This window comes from Osmerus eperlanus, chromosome 19, assembly GCF_963692335.1.
Source record: "Osmerus eperlanus chromosome 19, fOsmEpe2.1, whole genome shotgun sequence".
NCBI classification, from domain to species: domain Eukaryota; kingdom Metazoa; phylum Chordata; class Actinopteri; order Osmeriformes; family Osmeridae; genus Osmerus; species Osmerus eperlanus.
The window spans coordinates 7,233,298-7,253,122 of record NC_085036.1 but is presented as its reverse complement, the minus strand read 5'-3'; the positions used below and the strand labels follow the sequence as shown (position 1 = coordinate 7,253,122).

Sequence of the window (19,825 nt, the reverse complement as noted above, 5' to 3'; positions counted from 1 at the left end):
AGCTCACTGAGGTGCCTGCTCACCCCAGCACTTAAAGGCCAACATCTCATTTGCATATGGTGATGACATCAGGGCTGGACTCTGCTTATCATGCTTGAACCCCTTCAAGCTTCAACCAGTTAAAGAGTTGACCGCCCCCCCCTCCCCTTATTAGATCTCAAACTGTTATGAAACCGCAGGTATTTCACAAGGTCCAACTGCACACAGAATAATATTTTTTTTCGAAACTTTGCTCTGTGTTACATTTTCACACAGATATGCAAAGCCTTCCGTTCTTGTTTGGCACTGTGGTCAGCTATTTCGTTCATTTCATGTATCTTTCATCATCTTGTGCTCTCAATCTGGCCACCTTTCATGAAGAGATATGCCTTTTGTTAGAACATGAACTCTCAGGAGTGTACAGGCTAGTGGCAAGTTGCAAGTGGATATTGTAGCTTCCTGTTGTTGGTAAATTCTTAATGACTTTTTCGATCAAATAAGCACCAATGAATATGTGCAGACAAGTTCCAGAAACCAGGCAACCTTTCCAGTCAACTGTGAACATTTAATGTATCGAACGTGTCCATACTTGATAATTCATGACTTAACCTCCGCCAAAAAGGGGGATGAGTCGGGTGATATGGGGCAGCAGCTTTACAGAGTTACCATGGTAACAGGCTCCCCAGTTTGGGTGGGGGTGGGAGTGCTGGAGCAGAGTGGCCAGATAAAGAGGGAGACAGGGCTATCTGGGCGGTCCCACAGGGCGGCTTGGTGTCCCTCCAAAGCTTTATCAGTAGTGGAAATAAATGTAGATTTCTGTGAAATTTCGATTGTGTTCGAAGAAAACCGAATTTGTTTGGCTGGCGAGACAGAATAGAGATATGTCTGGAAATGATGTGCAGTCATTGAACATTGTATTTCTAGCATCCCATATACAGTACATATATTGGCCATAAATAAATGGATCAAATATATCTTAAGCTACATTTCTAAGCATCCAGTGATTTACATTCTGTCATATTTAATATGTATTATTTTATTGTAATTACAGTTACTAGTCGTACTATACTGGTCACCACTGAACCTAGGAAAGTCAAATGAATCAGTCAAAGAATACATGTTTCGTATACTCGGCTTCTGTCTCTTGGGGTAGTGGGTAGAACGTTCTATCATTGTTCACTGAGATAAATTGTAGTATGGCTCACCATTATTCCTGATGTGTAATGTGAAGCTTGAATGCATCGTATGCACGACTTGATCTTGTGTCATCCAGGTGTCATCAGTAAAGAAACCAAGAGGTGTTTAGACACGCCAGAACAGCATGTTTGACACAGCTAAGTCATCCACACCTCTTTTATCCAGGCCAGAGACAACATGGTGTTCACCGCAGGGGAGACGTGTCATTCTCCACACATCTCTCCAATGACACTGTCTAGGCAGCCCAGTCAATAAAAGAGCGGGAGCAGCTTCCTGCTCTAATAGCAGGACATCTGGGACAAACTGCCCGACAAGGGGCGAGAGCCTGGGACTGGGGTGGGTGGGTGGGGGGGGGGGTTAGGCTGAGGCAGGGGATCCCCAGCAATTCCACTGCAGCCCCAACCACCCCCACCCCCGTTGCTCCCTTCCTCTCACACAAGATGTAGATCTGCTCTAACCTGTGAAGAGGGCTCAGAAGATCAAAGTGAGACTCTGATTGAAGTCCCTGCCAGTCCCACTCCTCTCCCATTTGGGGGGACAGCAGTATCTCAAGTGCAGACATCAGTATGCCTAGTTAGACTTTGGAGTAAATCAGGAAAGGATAGCAGGATTGAGGATTCAATGCCATGTTTTTGCATCAGGAGAGGCCACTGTGTGATTACCAGTATTCACTCAACTCTCAGCCCAAGAACTATGCTTATTGCCCTCCAGGTACAGTAGGTTGTTGCCTCACATGCTTATTAAGGATAAATGTTTTGTGAGAAGGCAGTGACTACTGCCTACCGATGTGAGATTGAAATCATGGTTGAGTTGAGTTGATTTTATTTAACAGTTGGTGTCTGAATGAAAAGTTTTTCTAAAATGTACACCGTCAGATTGGAAGGATGCTGCTTACCACGGACAGTCATGGGATGCCGGTATTGCCGGAGGCGACACCGAAATATCGTCGCTTCAAGTCCGGGTGTCTCTGCAGGGTCGTGAACTTTGGGAAAAATTCGGAGACTTGGATACAGAGATGCTCATTACAAAAACAGGAAGGTATGAAATTGTGCTCACAACGCATGCGTTTATTTTATATACTAGCCTACCTCAACTGCGTCTCGGTCCTGAGGTAGGCTACTTTATATTTATCGTATGTGCTTCACATTTTGGTGGGGAATTACTACATAGCTAAAACAAAAATATTTTCGTGTAAAGTTGTAGGCCAACATGACTGCATGAAGCCTGTAACTTCTGTACACAGTTGGAATACATTTTGAACTTCCCACTTCATTGTATTGCAGGCGGATGTTTCCGAGCTGCAAAGTCACTGTGACGGGGTTGAACCCTCGGGCAAAGTATGTACTGATGATGGACATGATCCCTTTTGATGATAACAAATACAAGGTACCTCGCCCTGCCCTGCCCATGTTTATCCCCACGAATTACAGGCAGAACTGTTTTCTTTACAGCTTTTATCTCATGTTCATGTTATCATTCTCACTCATACACACCAATAAAGCAAACAATGTTGTTCACGGGACTTCATGCCATTATTTAACCCTTGTGTTATCTTCGGGTCATTCTGACCCATCAGTCATTGTGACCCACCGTCGTATTGCGACAACTTTACCCCATACAAAACATGCATTTTCTTTTAACCGTCGGGCTGTCTCAGACCCCCCACATTGCGAAGGTTAAAAGAAAATTCAATTCATTTGTTTTTGTATTGGGTAAAATTGGGTAAACACAACGATGGTTCGTTGTGAACCTTTTGGTCATGTGACCCGAAGGCAGCACAAGGGTTAAACACAACAACCTCTCTTTTTCCATGTCATGTCCAGTGGTCCAAGGATCACTGGGAGGTTAGTGGTGTGACAGACCCTCATCTAGCCAACCACTTCTTCATCCACCCGGACTCACCCGCTCTGGGGGAGAGATGGATGCAGTACCCAGTCTCCTTCCACAAGCTCAAGCTTACCAACAACACACTTAACTCAAATGGCCTGGTAAGACAATGTGTGGCAGAATGGCCCTGCCTGTGAAATCCTCCCCACACTGTTATAGTCACAGTCTGTTTGTTTGGGATCCTACCTACGTCCAAGTTGCCACATAGACAGCTGCCAGTTTAAACCTCACATGTAGCAGAGAACATGCCACTGTCATGACATATATACACATACCCATTAACTGTACTAAGGCAGATAGATACACAGGTTCAATGTCAATAATACAAATATGATTTTGTGTCTGCAGGTGATTCTCCACTCCATGCATAAGTACTTGCCCCGCTTGCATATAATCCAATCCCCTGACCCCTGCAGCCCTTTCTCAGGAGGCTATCTGCGTTTCACCTTTCCAGAGGCAGCCTTCATAGCAGTCACTGCCTACCAGAACGCTGAGGTAAAGAAACATGCATGGTTTTGAAAAGGATTATGTGATAGAATGAATAGAATATTAACTCAGGTACTGAGAACATGGTCAGTACATGTTGATAATGATGAACTATAACAAGAAGTAGAAATACAGGATGTTTCGATGAGCTTCGATGAAAAGCTTAGTTTGGGCTGCCCTCTTGAGGCAAAATATGGACACTGCATGAACTGCAATCTTCTTGTGCACACTGTTCAATTAATCATTATTTATTTCTCCTCAGGTAACAAAGCTCAAAATAGACAACAATCCTTTTGCCAAAGGCTTTCGTGACAGTGGACTGAATAGAAAAAGGTAAATTCTTAAAGTGAGATTACAAATAAAGCGAACTGTTTGTTCTCTGAATCTGTGATCCATGTGTGCCATTCTGACATACAACAAAATATGTTATTGTGGAAATAACCACAGAAAGGCCACATGTGGACGTTATTTTATCCATATGCTTTTAAGAAACCATACATACAAATTTGTCTTCACAGGTTCAGAGAGAAGGAGAAAACAAGCCCTGACAAGCATGTGGATGAACAAGTGATCATACCTTCAAATGGTAAATAAAAAAACAAAAAAAAACATCTACATTTTATGCTACTGCTACACGTATGTGAAACATAAAAACCTTCCTTCAAGGCCCACTTGGTATCTGAAAATATTTAATTGTGTATTTCAGTAAATATTTTATTCAGGTTTCAGTATTTCTCATTCTTCCTTAAGATAAGGGATATTTTCTCTTCAACTTTCACAATTTGCCTCTGTCAGTATTCAGACCTGTAGATGCAGCCAATGAAAATGACAGCACAGTATCCAGCTCAGTGGACTCCCATGGAACGGACTACAGGCTGGACAACACACTTCGACCGACAGCCCCAAACCCATTCATCTCAGCCTTCATGAACCGGGGCCCTGCAGCCCTGCCCTCTGAGGAGTGGGCAAACAGCCCTCAAAGTACACCAAGCACCCAAGATTACAGCAGGTGGGCATTTATCACTTCCTTATACTACCTAAATGATAATACTACAAACACTATACAATAATAATAGAATTCAACTGAATTTTATGATGACTATGACACAGTATTGTTTATCCTTTCAGCCCTGTGCATACTGAAGCAGTGTGTCCTCGCTTGCGAAACGTCGCCTCTCCTCTCTTCACACACACACTGGGCCAGACACACTCAGGATTGGTCGGTTTCAGGCGGCCTGCACCATACAGCAGTCGAGCGATAGGACCACCTCAGCACCAAGGCCTTGGTGCACCCCCCCTCGACACCACCCCCCTCCAGACCCGCAGACGGAGCATCAGCACCAGGCTGACTTTGACTACCCCCTCCCCCTGCCCCCTAAGGTCAGCAGGATCCACCTCTCGGAGAGCGCCTTGCGTTCCCTGGATATGAGCCCGTCCTGCGACCCAGGAAGCCCCAGGCCCCTCGCCAACATCCTCAACAGGATCCACAGCCGGGGGGCTTCCGTCTCTGGGAGTCCTGGGAAGCTGCACCAGGCCCAGTACGAGAGGCCAAGCCTGGGGCTGGAGAGACAGCTACGGCCCCCCTACCCACCACAGCTGGAGCACACAGGAGACTACCTGCCCATCCACGGCACGATGCTTTACCAGAACAGCCTGATGGGTCCTGTAGGCCCTCTCTGGGATTACCATGGGAACCCCAGAGGCCCCTCCTCACTGGAGTACTCTTATAAAACACCTTTGCTTGACTACTTCTTAGAGGACCAGAGTGGAAAGTAAATGCTTCCAAAAACAAGCTTATAGATAATGTTGAATAAACTAGACAATACATTCCTCCTTACAATGTTAGCAGATGCTCTGACGTGTGAAGAATAGGTTTTCAAAATTGTTAAATTTTTGGTCAAAAGTAATGTTATTACAAGAGTGTGTATATATTTCTTTTTTGTTATCAAGAATTAAATGGATTTTCCCATTTCCCAAGGCCCATATGATTACCATGAATAATGTAATTTGGACCGGTATTGCAGTTGAATTACAGTGTTCGTCATTCCATATGACAAAAGTCATGTCTGAGCGTGTTCAACATGGAGTTCCTGTGACCTTGAACTATAGCTTGTTATGGAAGCACCCACGTAATGACAAGTCAATTGTGTTCTGGGTGACTAGCCCATGTCTCCTTCAATTGCAGAACATTATGGGGACACGTGAGATTGATTTGCCAAATTTGTACCTATAATGTACGTACACATTTATACAAAACTGTTTTTATAGCAGCAGTTCAATTCTAAATGTGTTACCAATTGGTGCCCTATTTGCAGAATACTGAGTCATGCATAACAAATAACTATAAAAAAACCACTATAGAGGTAGTGCCGGTATATTACAGACATTAGGTATCACGGCATATCATAAAATGATCGTACCTTATGGGACTCTTTTATTGCCAGAGGCAAAGTGACATAATATAAACCAGCCTAATATAAATATATTAACCATCCTAAAAAAACTGCCTAACCCTTGATCACAAACACGTTTGCTGCTTTCATATTTGATCTTACTTTCGTTTCCCTTTCTTTCCTTCCTGTCATGCATTACACAATAGCACGTTGACATTTTTAATCTTACTGTTCTTCTGTGGCAGTGTCACATGAACAACATACAGTATATAAACTGGATTTGTTTTCATCAAATTCTTGGAAAACCCAAAAATTCACGCAAACATTTATTGATTTTCAATAGATACATTTCTATGATAGGTGATACATGTAAATATTCCATAGATACTCTAGATAAAGCTAAGAGTAAAGTCATAGACCTACATTCTACATCAGTCCAATCCTCTGTAAACTGCCTCTAAATTACGGTAACCAATCCATATGACAAAACATTATGGCACAAGAAATTATATTTTTGAGTCTAGATCCATTGTGGGTTTGCCCACAGTGGGATTTAACCATGTTTTCTGTCTGTAACACACAATGTCTCAAGTACATTTACAGGCGTACACAAACAGACATCACATTGTTAGCCATTTGCAAAACAGAAATATCAGATATAAAACTGCGGGGAAATTAGTTTGGACCTCTTGGCCATTCATGGAGTTAGTGGGGTGATATCAGGTGGTGCCAGGGAGGGTGTAAGGGAAATGATTATTACATTAATGTAATAATTGTATTAGTATTAGGTGAATGAATATCCAACATGTTAAATCACATGACATACACCTCACATGGTCGCTGAACATACAATAGTAATGCACAGCTTCATACCACTACTGAGCAGCATGTTGGGGATGTGAATGGGTAGTGCTATCATGCTAAAGACATGATAATAAAACATTCAACTAGAAATGGGTTCATTAGAGCTATAATGAAATACCGTGAAATACCACCAGACATACTGGTAGGTTAGTCAAAAATAAATAAAAATGGTTGTGAAAAAAGTTTCGGCAAGTTGAAAAACATTGCCATGCAGAGCTACAGTAGATGAAAACGAAAAATACAACTTGACATTAAACTGAAAATGTCATGTTGCTATGGAGGCAGGGTTAATGAGGAATGTGGCTATGTACAATAGAAAGAAAACGAAATGTGACGAGTGGACATAATAAGGTATACAGCATGGCCACACGGCATTACGCGAGAGACATTATCACCCTTTAACATAGGTCAAACTCTTGACATCGGTCTGAACGGTTAAGCGGAATATACAAAAAAAGCACGTACATGTCAAATGGTTTCCCCATAGTTTAAATTGTTAAAGCTTATGCCTATGATCTGATGATCCAGATAGTTGACAGATGGTCAGCAAACCTAGCCGAACTCCCGGGTCTATTAAGGCTAACATCATCAGTGTATGGCTTACAGATCAATACAAACATGCACACAGGTGAATGTGCATGTGTATCGATGCAACTTCCCATGGGCGTACACACAACATATATACCCACAGTTAAGTGGGTAACTGAGCAGCCAAACTTGTTTCATAGAAGTTGACATGAAGATATGCAGATAACGTTTTTACATCTGCCCATAAGATGCAACAAAATGAAAATAGAATGACCAAACCAGATATCTCCCTGAGGCTTGGGCACTGGACTGATTATACAGGCACTGCACATCGGAATCAAAACGAATGATGAATAAATACTGTGAAAAGGTATGGAGACAATACAAATATACCTAACATGAAACACTAAATAAAATTTTGCTTGACCTAGAATGGTTGTTTTTCAGAAGAAAATGTCACAGTTACACAGCAAAAGTGTTAGTATAAAAGGAGTGTCGAATAAAACGAAAGCGAATGGACGAATAACAAGAGAGTAAAAAAAAAAAACCCTTGAAAAGATACATGGATGATCTGGTCCTATCGAGCTAAGGCACCAGGGGTCCAGGGAATAAAACCTTTTTGACCTGTTAGAAATACATATCTCGATTCAAGTGTTCTGATTTGAAGGCAGTGATTATAAACAGTGCATAATACAGATGCATTGGGGTCAGGGGCTATGGAAGGGAGATGGTGGTTTTCATGCTTGTGGGTTGACCATCTTCTGAAGCAAGGGGATCTGCAGAAACAGGAACACAAAAAGAAAGAGTTTATCATGCTGCGAGGATGGAGGGTGAGTGACCAGGAACAAGATACAACTCTCTGTCCGGTTCTCCAAGATAAACCGTGTTGGATCGGTACAGTAGAAATAGTGTTGTGATATAAATGTTCACAGGAATCCCAGGCCTCTTAATGACACAGCATATGGGCTTGTGTGTTGCCTGCAGTTGCAGTGAGCTAATCACGCCCTGAGTTCAGCCACAGCCCCCCTCACCTTCGTCAGGTCCACCCCTGTGAGGGCGTTGACCGACACGGGGAGTTCAGCCAGAAGACGGTTCACCTCTCCGGTCACGCGACTGCCCTCCCCGCTCAGGATGATAATCTCATTGATCCGGGTGAGGGGCGCCGCCACTTTGCCTGCAATCTGTGTAAAGGCCGAAAAGATAGCATCTCCTTCATTGGTTTAATCACAACGGGAACACGTTCATTTGTGTACAGCATCACTGATAAGTGTGTGGTTCACTGACCTTGGGCAAGGCCTCCAGAACCAGGGCGGTCTTGGCAGCCTCTCCGTACTGCTGGTAGGCCTCAGCCTTCAGCCTCATCTTCTCAGCCTCTGCCTTCCCCACCACCTCTATGGAGCCGGCCTCCGCCTCACCTATGCAGCGGATCTTCTCAGCCTCGGCCTGGGCAGTCAACACCCTCTTAATCCTAGGCGAGGGTAATGACCAAGGCAAGAGAAGGGTTATGAAACTACAGCCACATGTAAATTTGAACCAACGGCATGTACAGATGAAGCTACAACCATGATATTGACATCCAGAATATTCTGGAAGCAGTATCCTCACTTCTGTCCCTCGGCCAGCATCTGCATCTTGTAGGCTTCGGCCTCGGCGGGCCTCTTCACCGTGGCGATGAGCTCCTTGTCCGTGCGTTGGATCTCCTTCTCCTCGATGGTGATCTGCTTCTTCCTCTGGACCACCTCGATCTCGATCTCTTCCAGACGGATCTTCTGCTGCTCCTTGGCGGCCTGCAGCTCGTAGGCCAGCTGGGCCTCTGCTTTCTAGGGTCGAGAGAGAGGGCGCAGGGTTTGTTTGTGTGGCGCCGTGCGCGTGCGTTTGTTTGCTATGGAGGGTTGATGATCGCTAATCTGGTCTGGTACCTTGGTGTTGACTTCCTGGTTGAAGGCGGCCCGCTGCATTTCCAGCTCGCGCTTCGAGTCGGCCATCAAGGTGTCCGCCTGGAACTTCATGTCCATCATCTCTTTTTTGCATTCCGCTTCCTGTCGAGGGGGCGCGGGCACAAGACGGAAAGTGAAAGAAGCGCGGTGGCGAAAAGGCCGGCTTTTGAACGCTTCCCTTTTCCCCCCACACCTCCGGGTTCTGCTCTTACCCTGATGCCGGCGTCCCGCTCGGCCTCGGCGACTCCTATGTCGGCATCTCTCTGTACCGCTGCTGTCTGGGACTTCCCCAGGGAGCTCAGGTACTCCACTTTATCATACACATCCTACCAGGGAGACACAGAAACATGCTGGGTGGGCACAGGTGCTATGGATGTCGTTGGGAGTGAATAGGCTTCAGTGGCTGGACCCCCCCCCCCTCATCACAGGAGGTAGGCATCCTCTCCCAGGTCGAACCTTGATGGTGAAGCTGAGGATCTCGATGCCCATGCGGCCCACATCGGGCGAAGCCACCTCCCGCACCAGACTGGCAAACCTGTCCCTGTCCTGGTAGATCTGCTCCACTGTCAGAGTTCCTGGAACACGAGAGCTTGCGTCAACTTAGGGGGACGGTGTAAGCCTAAGGCACAAACACCTACAGTACGTTTGTCAAGCTGAAGTCCAAGGTGAATGCTGTTTGGGTGCATCCTGGCCTGAGAGGGGGAACCTGTGTTTAGCTGTCTCCCTACCGAGGATGGAGCGCAGGTGACCTTCCAGTGTCTGCAGGATGACACTCTTGATCTCCTGCACGGACTTCCCCAGGAACTGCTCACAGGCGTACCCTAAGAGCTCGTTGTCAGTCATCACCTTCACCTGGAAGGTGGAGGAGGTCGTCAGCACGCACAGGAAATATGGAAACAATTCATTTTGTAGTTCTATCTGCCGTCTGCTTGCTAAGTAAATCTGATAAACAAATACAATTTATCCCCTGCTTTAATGACCACTATTGTCCTTGGTCAAATAGAAACACAGTTTTCACCCTTCCACTGGCAGTTCAGTTTAATAAACTGATTGATGGTAATTATTAAATGTTCAATTGACAACAAATGAAAGAGTAACTAAACACCAAAACAACCTGTTTGAGTTGAACCGCTAATAATATTATTCACACATGGCTAAACTCGTCAATCAAATCTTTAAGTGTTATTTTTTTATTGTTGGTGGTAAAAACTAGTGGTTAAAAATATAAGGAATTCATTACGTACGAGTGCCATTTCAAAGTACTCTCGTGTATCACAGGGACGGGTTGTGTACAGTGTGATAAACTATGAGCGTTTGAGGAAGCCCCAAAATGAATGCCAAATCATAACTTTTGCATTTCTTTTTAAATTTGAAGGGATGGGCTGTGGCTGAAATTGGGGTGTGTAGTTACTCTTAAAAATATTGGTGAGATGATAAATTATAGTAAATAAAGTCTGATAAATGTTTAATCAACCAAAATTTGTCAAGAGGAAATGTAGTAGATCTTTCAGGATCCTACAGTGGAAAAGGGTTGTGGAGGCCAATCACATGTAAGTGATCTATTCTAATAATACTAATCTTGCTAATTGAATTAAGGTGAAGTTGCCAGACAACTGACCCAGATAGAGTAAATTAGACATAGGATGAATTTGCAGTCTCACTCTCCCCAAATCCAATCTATGCTTGAGATAATTGGTTTACACTGGGGAGCTAATCCCGACTGCTAAACACTGATCTGCATCTACTCTGAATTACAGGCACAGGGGTACTTTCACCACAGGACAAAATAGTCCATGACAAGAAATGCGTTTTTCTTCAGACAATTTCATAAAGGAAAATATGAGAAGTTCATTTTAACACAAACATAAAAAAATGCATCACAATCAGTTCCAAGATTATGGCTGTTGTACCTAGTTATCTGAAGTAAAGTTGAGGATCATATCAACAGGGTCAACAGAGAGGAAATACCCCCTATGCACTCTGACCCAAAGATTCATCTACAAATGGGACTGATTAAAAAGAGGATGGAGAGGTAAACAAATGAATGGCAGGCCTGGGAGTCATGTGACCTGAGGACTCCTCCTCCTCCTCCGCAGCTGAAAGGAAAGAGAGTGAGCTGGTCCCTGAGGTGACAGGTCTGAACATGGCCTCCAATGACGCATGCAGGACTGAGGGGGAATCAGCAATCATTCCAGGAGGACACAACTTAGAAATGGCCACAGACAGGTAAGACATTTCACCAACAGGCCACTCGACAGCGACAGCAGGGGGAGCTGTGACAAAGGCCAGAGCCTGGAATGTGTGGACACGTGCATGAGGGCTCCTCTCCCGTGTCACCCCTCCTAGCTCCTCCCCCTTCCCCCACAAACGCCACAGCTCTGTCCCCATGCTCTGCTCAAGTGGCACTGTACAAAACCGAAACAACAACAAAAACGCACAACTAACACAGGAATCGTGATACCGCTAAACGGTTTCCTGTCTATTGTGCTGAAGGGTTCCCAATGATAATCTCATTCAATAGTTTTTTAAAGACAATTCCCTGTCTAGCAGCATAGCTGCGGTTTGAAATGGGGGCCTCATCTCCTTTTACAGCCAGGTGGAGGAGAGGGGAGGGAGGATAATTAGAGTGGGGTTGCCAAGAGACAACCCTCCCTCCTCTGGTTATTCAAACATGTATACCCTTGTCAGATCTCTTTAGTGAAAAGAAATCTGATCCAACACCAGGTGGGTGTGTTTAAGGTCAAATAATTGTAGAGTTTGCATACATCCGCTGGTTGGGCAAGTCCCTTTGTAATGCTCTATTTAGGATTCAAGTCAGCTCATGAATCTGGTTCACAGAGAAAGCTTTAAAATAGGTAGGGCTTGGAGACTGGAGGTATCTGGGAGCCAGGATTGTGGCTCCAGCCTCTGCTCTTGGCAGTGGCCCCATTGTGGGCATGCTGGACTGAGGGGGGCCGTGACCTGAGACGTGGGGGGCGGGAGATTGGGGGGAGGGGGGGGGGGGCATGAACAAGGGAACTGGTGGCTGTGACAATTTTGCTGTGCATAGGTGTCCTACAACTGACGTGTGATGTCATTTAAGTGCATAAAATCACTCAGGAATGAGAAATAAGATAAGTGAATTGATACTGAATTTCTGCTATATTGTTTGCTTCATGTCAAACAACAACAGTTTGTACGGTTTACCAGTCAAATTCAATTATGGCACTGTAAGAATGTTGGTACATGGAAGAAAATGAACAAAATCAGCAGCGAAGAAACAAATCAACATTCCAAACGATGACCACATAAAGAACTGAGATATATGAATGTTTGGATGCTAAATGGACATAACAGGCTTCCACACAGCTCCACTGAATCCTCTCCGAGGTAGAGAAGCTGCATTCAAAGCAGAACTGTCTGAAGGGTCGGCGACATTCTCTGCCTTGACATGAGGGTCAATAATTCTCCACGGTGGGTAGAAGCTGTCTTTTGGAATCATCAGAGACATTACTGCAAAATGGCAGAAGCCCAACTTGAGATTCACTTACGTGACAACAGCGTCAACACACGTGACACGAGTTGATGTCACTGACAGATTTACTCCGAAAGTTATGCAAATCTGAGGTTTGGAGGCAGTCCAGATAGATAGGATTCACCGTTTAGACAAACACTGATATTATTGGAATTCACTTTCATCGTTACTTGAATTGTGAAGTAACTGTGAGGTTACAGGAGAATGATTGATCCTCATGTAGTCAAATGGCATCAGTATCCCATGGGAAAACGGGGTAAGGCAGGAGAGGGGGGGGGGGGCTGGGGGTGGGGAGGGGGGGGTGAAGGCCGAACCCGCCTTGAGCTGAAAGAGGCATCCCAGAAGGTGTGGTGAATTACCTGTGCCACCCCAGTGACAGTAATAGCTACACCCTCCGCTGTCTCTACATCCTCACACTTGGGCTGCAGGGTCATAATCTCAAGGGTTATCCTGTGGAGAATGTGAAAAATAAAAATAAAAATTGGCATGTTCTGAGGGGAAGGCAAATGAAGAGAAGGAGGGGGGGGGGGTGGGGGGCAGAACACAAAGAGTGAAGAAGAAAAAAAAAAACATTTACCAAAGGACTCCCAAGCCAGGACGACAGGGTGTGGAGAAATGCTTTTTTCGAACGGCCTAAATGTGGCGCGAATGGAATGGCCTAAATGTACGTTTCAAAAAGTCAAAGGGTCTATCGTCATGTGACCCCCCCCCCTCCTTGCCTAGCCCTTATTCAAGCATTCCTTTTGGCCACCCTGTTGCCATGGCCCACACGAGTGAGGTTAGCTGTTCAGCAAAGCACATTCAGGTTAACGACAGCCGGCTCTCTCTCTCCCTTCCACTGCGGAGGGAGACAAGGACATCAATGAGGAACAAAGAAAAACAACAAAAAACGGACAGAAACACACATTGTCGCCGTTGGCCTGTTAGTTTGTCCACCCGTTTCGCCTCGAGCCTCGTCTCAACCCGGTCCCCTGCCTTGCTGTCTCATCTCAGCCCTGTGACGATGCATTACCTGAGCCACCCCTGTCACATCCAAAGGGACACCCTCCGAGGTCTCGATATTCTCACAGCGACAGAGGATGGTCATAATCTCCAGAGACAGTCTACGTAGGGGTTAGATAAGGAGAGGCAGGACAGTGATTAACAGCAGCTGTTAGGATTGGCAGTGTATCGGAGGACATGGGGAGGGGAAAAAGGCAAGGGGGTGGGGAGGGGGTTGGGGGGGTTGGGGGTAGAAGACATTCTACAACCGACAGAAATAACCCACAGCGGTCTTGTTGCATTGTCATCTGGCAGCGCTGCTAATGCAGTTATGCAGCCACAGCAGACCTGATGATGTCGCCGTTGCGGAATACTACCAAAACTAGGTCAAAGAACACAAATAGCCAACGCAGAATTGATCCCCCAAAAATGATCTGCCCCTCCCCCGCTCTGAGATGAGGGCTTAGTGGAGATGACGTAAGAATGTCCCCTATAACAACAAGGCTCTACCGCGCCTTCAATGCCATTTCACAATTAATACGTAGAGATCCAATGTGCCCGGGCTTTCCTCGTAAAAAAGACCCAAGGCTCCCCACAGCCAGAGCTGCACATGATCCTAATCTAAAGACAAACGATGGCAGCTGTTGTCTCCAAGCGTTAGGCTTCATCCGATGGAGGAAGCTAAAGGCTGTGTCACTCAGAGCCCTCTCCTTCCCTGGTCGCCCTGCTCTCTCTGCCTCCCTCCTGGGGGAAAGTGGATCGATGAGGCACCGGGCCAGACAGTAACAACATTACTGCATCACAAGCGGGAAGCGGAGGACCCAGCGACCTCCTCCCCCGTCTCAGTCCCGCCCCATCCTTCTCTGCTGCTTCATGGCGGCCATCTATCAGCTAATGAACTTGGCAGGCGCACACACTTTGCTGCACCAGAGATCAGGATAGCGTGTTGTTGACTGAAACTGCAACATGCAAACCCTCCCGGACAGACTTTGTATGCAGGGTACACTCATGCGATCATTCCGTGTGATTTGGGGGGGGGGGACAGCCATCCCATCAAATATCCTAGCAACTAGACAAAAGGCTGCTACGTCATGGTCATGAAGCTACGGGGTTCAGGACAGACATGAGCACATCAGGGGAACAGACAGGTTAACAGCAGACAAGGCAATGCAGGTTAGCACAGCAGAAAGAAAGAGACAAAGAGAAATAAAAGGGCAACAAACAGACAGAACACATCCGGCGAAACATTGTAACAGTATGAAGTTCAAGATGAAAACTTCCAATTGTTAGCCGGAGCTGGACTACGCTAAGGGCACTACCAGTGAAGTAACAAACACTGGGACAAACGGTTAATAAAGAGGACATCGTCCAGCATGCTGTTGGTACTTGGCCTGGTGTTGCAATATCGTGTTTTGCGACATCTTCTCAACTGAACCTGACCTCTCCATTAGTGTGTGTTGTTTGTCTTTCCAGTCATGTACGAAACAAGGGCACACTGAAAGTGCTTCGTGAGCAGCTGAATGCTGTGACGCGTGGTGCTTACATATTCAGTAAACACTAGCTGCTGGTGGGAATGAGCCTGACTGACCCTAGCCGTCTTCTTTTCTCAACAGAACTGTAACCAGAATATCCCAAGGCCCATCTCAAATGCTGCCCTGATGCATGGTGGGACGTTTGTCAATTTTTGTTGTGGCTGAATGATATTTCTACAACCAAGTGGATTTCCCCTCAAATAACGTCGGTCACGAACGGACACCGAGGACCCGAGCCGTGTGCTGTTGGCAGCACGGCGCCCGAGGGCCTCCCAGAAACAGACCTCACCTCTGGATGTCTGAGATGAGCATCCAGGCCCAGGCCCAGCCTCCCACCACGTACGTCTTCTCATCAGAGCCACAGCAGCCACCTGCGGAACACAGGAAAACACACATGTATCTACAGACGACCACAGTCCTCCCTGTCTGGGCAGGAGACCACTTGAAAAGGGAGCAGTGAGTGTTGAGGTAAAATAAAAAAAAGGTGTTAGTAGGTCTCACTGTGCTGCAAGAAGATAAAGGTTGTTGTTCCTGTATGTTTCCAACACAAAAACCCCCATGGGAACCAGAAAGGTGACTCATTGACGATCTTACTGTGGCACACTTTCACTATGAGACATTATACTATGGTATTTCATTTGTAAGTAACCAACAAATCATGGTTAACGTTTGGTACATTTCCTGTACATTTAAGTTCCCATTATTAGGAGTATAACAGTGTTATGACTACAGTTGTGGAGAGAAATGACAATTGTGTGACAGCAGGTGACACTATAACACTCTGTTTTTGAAGTACCTAGAGTAGACAAATAGGTCTGTATCAAGTCCAAGCGATTGTTTTTGTTCTTACAAATCTATCTGACCAAAGTAGCCCATGAGATGTTGGATTGGCTATCTCTCCTCTGTCAGAGTCAAGCAGGCACGCTTGTACACTCCCCTTCCCAAATATGAGGAAACAAGTTTAGTGGCTTGAGGTTGGATCCAAAAGGAAATGAAAGAAATGACATTCCTCTTACTGGCTAATACTGCCAACAGATGGTTATGAAGAACCAATGCCAACAACAGCATAGTTCAAAACAACCGACCAACCAAGCAAGTTTTAGAGCTGCTGATTGCAGCATAAACAAATCTGCACCATCAGTTAAATCCGATGAGGTACCGTAGCTGCCCTGCCAATCTCCACACAGCTCTCAGGCCGATATCTTTGAGGGTGGTGGCATTATCTGAGGGCTGACATGTGACATTCTCAGCTGTCACAACACCCTCTTTCAAGGACACACACACATACATACACACACACACGAGGCATGGCTGCTAGGCTTTAGTCCATTCAATCCTAAACCTATTAATGCTTGACATTTGCTTCAAAGACATCCCATTCAGTGAAGAATTAAACCACATTGCAGATGAAATCCTCTTCAAAAAGATATGGCGTAATATAGAAAAAGAAAGAGGGTCCTTGATACAAGTTTAGGGCATAATTTTTCCTCCAATTTTCACGATCATAACCCATACTCTAAAAGATCTGTCACGGTAACAGCCGTGCCCCCCTGGTTTCAGTTTTTTGCCCTGCCCTAGTGTTTCCCTGTCACTGTCTTCACCTGTGTCTCGTTCTCGTTAGCGTCATTGCGTCCACCTGTGTGTCGTTTGGTTCTGTATTTAGGTTCCTGTTTTGTGTCCAGCATTTGTCTTGTCCTTACTACCCTTTGTCCCTGCGAGTACCCTGTTGTTTCCTGTTGTCTCGGAGTAATAAACCCTTTTCGTTCCACCATGCCTGCCGACTCTCGTGCATTTGGGTCCTACCCCACCTCTCACCATGACAACATCAGGCCAATTCCAGGTGCATGAGTAGCATTGTGACTGTGCCTCATGTCCCAGTTAGTTAACACATTGGGATTACCCCTCTCTCTCAACCTACCATGTGATTAGATTGTCATGATCTAATCCTGTTGTTGTTCTTCAGTAATAACACTACTAAATCATACCAAACAGGGCCTACGAGAAGGCAGATGACAGGATATTGGCCTAGCTTCAATGCTCCACTGTAGTTGCAATAGACCTGTCCATACTCCTTCAAGGGGTGAAGGTACGCGTTTCCCGGGCTGTTGCAATACTTCAGATGCCACACTCTCAGTATCAGGAGCCGTCACAGGAATGAATGAGAGTGTTTTGTGCAACCTCCTCAAAACGGCTTCTGTTGACATCCTTACAGTTTTCACACACTGGAAATGTCTATACACACTCGTTTTCGAACTTCCTTTGACGGCCTTTCTTTGGACTCAGAGCGACTTCCAGCACATTAACAGTACTATACCCGTAGTGTTAGGGTTAGGATGGTCCCAAATATAATTTATGATCTGTGTACTTATATGTTATGTTATGCCAAGTGCTTGCGTTGTCTTGTCTTAAGAATTTCAGTGCCCAGTCTCACCTTGTGTTGTTCTGTGCATCTGACAATAAAAGACTTGAACTTGAATATTGATTTAGCAACAAGTTTTGCCAATTCAAAACAAATATGAGCAACTGAGGTTATCATTGGGGATTGGTAAATAGTTTGTGTAACTAAGGACGATTCATAAGTAACATATTTACCTTACACATGGAGTAGTTCATTTACAGTGTGTAATACTTTCAACCATAGTCTGATCAATCTCCAATCCAAATGGATGTCTTACAACAACAAAAAACACTCCTTGGCAACAATGCAGGGCTCTCAAGTTCTATCAAAAGTTTGGCGTGAGATTAGCATACCTGTCAACGTTTGGGTACATTGTCAGGTATCCAGGAGACAGGGGGCGGGGTGCTGCTAGTGTTTCTGATTGGCTTGTAGGTGGCATTAACTCTGTATAACTAGAGACAGCTATGAACGCGGCAGAAAACATACCTCCGTGCCTGCGCCTCGTCCATTTATTGTGTAAAGCGGGACAAGTTAACCATTACTTCCCAGCGTGAGAAATATAAGATGTTGCGTGAGAGCGTGAACTGGTTGAAATGCGTGAGTCTCACGCCGAGACTTGAGAGAGACTGAAATGTCTAGAGCTCAATAGTACTCTGAAATAATCCATTGTATCCTACCTTGTGCATCATCGTGTTGTTAAATTCTTGGGGTTAACATTTTGCACTGGCTAGGGCTTGGCTGTGCTTTCACAATAACGCATAACAAGATCCTCAACAATGTGTATGAATAGGCCTAGCCAATAGCTCAACAATAGGCCATACAAACAGATGATGACCCGCTAGTTGATGACAACTGGTCAACTGATGTAGGCCTACATAGTGCATGCTATTTTTGCAGAGCCTATAACTAACCTCTAGTGTCCGAATCGCATTTCTGGGGGCACTTCAGTAAGACGTTTCATTTATAGTAGCCCACACATTAAAAACACGTTTTTGTTTTTCCTGAGGTTCCCCGATTTTGCGAGCAAATGACAAGATGGCCACCTGAAAAAACAATGAATTAAATATATAACAGGCTATTATAGATATTTCTAGTCACTTGCTGGCAAATACTTTAGACATACATGTCTTATCAGTATGTTTATATCTTTAAAAAACTCCAATATTGTATATTGTGCTTTACAGTAGGCTATACTATTATAAAATTAAAGCATATAAGGTGCATAGAATCGGTAGCTATTTGAGTCTCTTTGGACACTGTGTAATAATTTATCCTTACTGAAATATCATATTGGAAAAATGTAGGTTACTATTAGGCAAAATGCAATTGAATAACGTAAGACCGAACGTGTGCACTGTTATGATAACGGGGAAAACGGAGTAGCTTATTCTATGATGCATGGAAGTGAAAAGACCCAAACCTACCTGAAACCACAAGAGCTTCGTTTGGTCCAACTGTGTGGCAATTCCCCATTGTATTTGAACAAAATGTAACCAAATCGAGAAGTCTTTAAATTTGTATCACGAAGACCAACACCACGCCTTTCCTATGAAAAAAATTATCTCCAGTATTCAGGATTCTTTTGCCCCGCCTCTCAAAATGACTAGTCTGTTTGTAAGTCTGTGTGTTGTTCCCACTTATATGAGTGGCACTCTCAACACGATAGCACACACGATATTCAAATATAGGAATGCTGTTTAGTCTGTATAAACAGAAATAAAAACATACTTTGTGAATTTACTCACATGGAAGCATGGCCTGTCAATACTGTTTATGTGTTTATGTACTGCGTTAAACGTGATGCTCTACTGCCACCCTGAGGTAATGGTGTGCTGATGGCATGTTTTAGAACCAGAGCGTGCAGGCTACTACTTACCTGCCTCAAAGCAAATAGTACTTATTTTCATTATTCAATTCAATTCTCAAAATCATGTTGATAATTTAACAAAGGACAAACAATGTTTTTTATATTAGATATATTTTATATAAGATGAGCGTCATATCGTGGATTTGGATTTCAATGTGCCTTCCAGTATGCCTATGTGGGAACACCTAAAGTCTATACACTTCGTTGCAATATTGTGTGATTTTAGAGAGTAATATAGATCTTCAAATACCAAACAGAAGGA

At 44.7% G+C, this 19,825-nt stretch overlaps 2 protein-coding genes across 4 annotated transcripts; one reads left to right on the top strand and one right to left on the bottom strand.

The window, feature by feature from the left end:
* The first annotated feature begins 1,597 nt into the window (after positions 1–1,597).
* Positions 1,598–5,521, top strand: tbx16l (T-box transcription factor 16, like). The gene is given in 10 exon segments (XM_062484906.1): positions 1,598–1,887; positions 2,052–2,214; positions 2,460–2,562; positions 3,000–3,164; positions 3,412–3,558; positions 3,812–3,882; positions 4,068–4,135; positions 4,345–4,558; positions 4,678–4,904; positions 4,907–5,521. Coding segments are annotated over 10 exon segments (1,662 nt in total). The 5' UTR covers positions 1,598–1,802; the 3' UTR covers positions 5,326–5,521.
* A 734-nt stretch (positions 5,522–6,255) lies between these two features.
* On the bottom strand, positions 6,256–19,281 carry LOC134039195 (flotillin-2a). Of its 3 annotated transcripts, none has more exons than XM_062484904.1 (11): positions 19,121–19,281; positions 15,588–15,669; positions 13,798–13,888; positions 10,000–10,123; positions 9,728–9,846; positions 9,484–9,597; positions 9,254–9,373; positions 8,940–9,154; positions 8,619–8,802; positions 8,366–8,515; positions 6,256–8,110 (listed from the first exon to the last, which is right to left on the bottom strand). In XM_062484904.1, exons 1-11 carry the CDS (start codon positions 19,167–19,169, stop codon positions 8,072–8,074), a joined length of 1,287 nt encoding a protein of 428 aa, XP_062340888.1. In that variant the 5' UTR covers positions 19,170–19,281; the 3' UTR covers positions 6,256–8,071. The 3 variants fall into 3 exon arrangements, with proteins under 3 accessions (XP_062340888.1, XP_062340887.1, XP_062340889.1); XM_062484903.1 differs by lacking the exon at positions 13,798–13,888 and adding an exon at positions 13,145–13,235 and having other exon boundaries at positions 19,121–19,271; XM_062484905.1 differs by lacking the exons at positions 13,798–13,888; positions 19,121–19,281.
* Between the last annotated feature and the right edge of the window lie 544 nt (positions 19,282–19,825).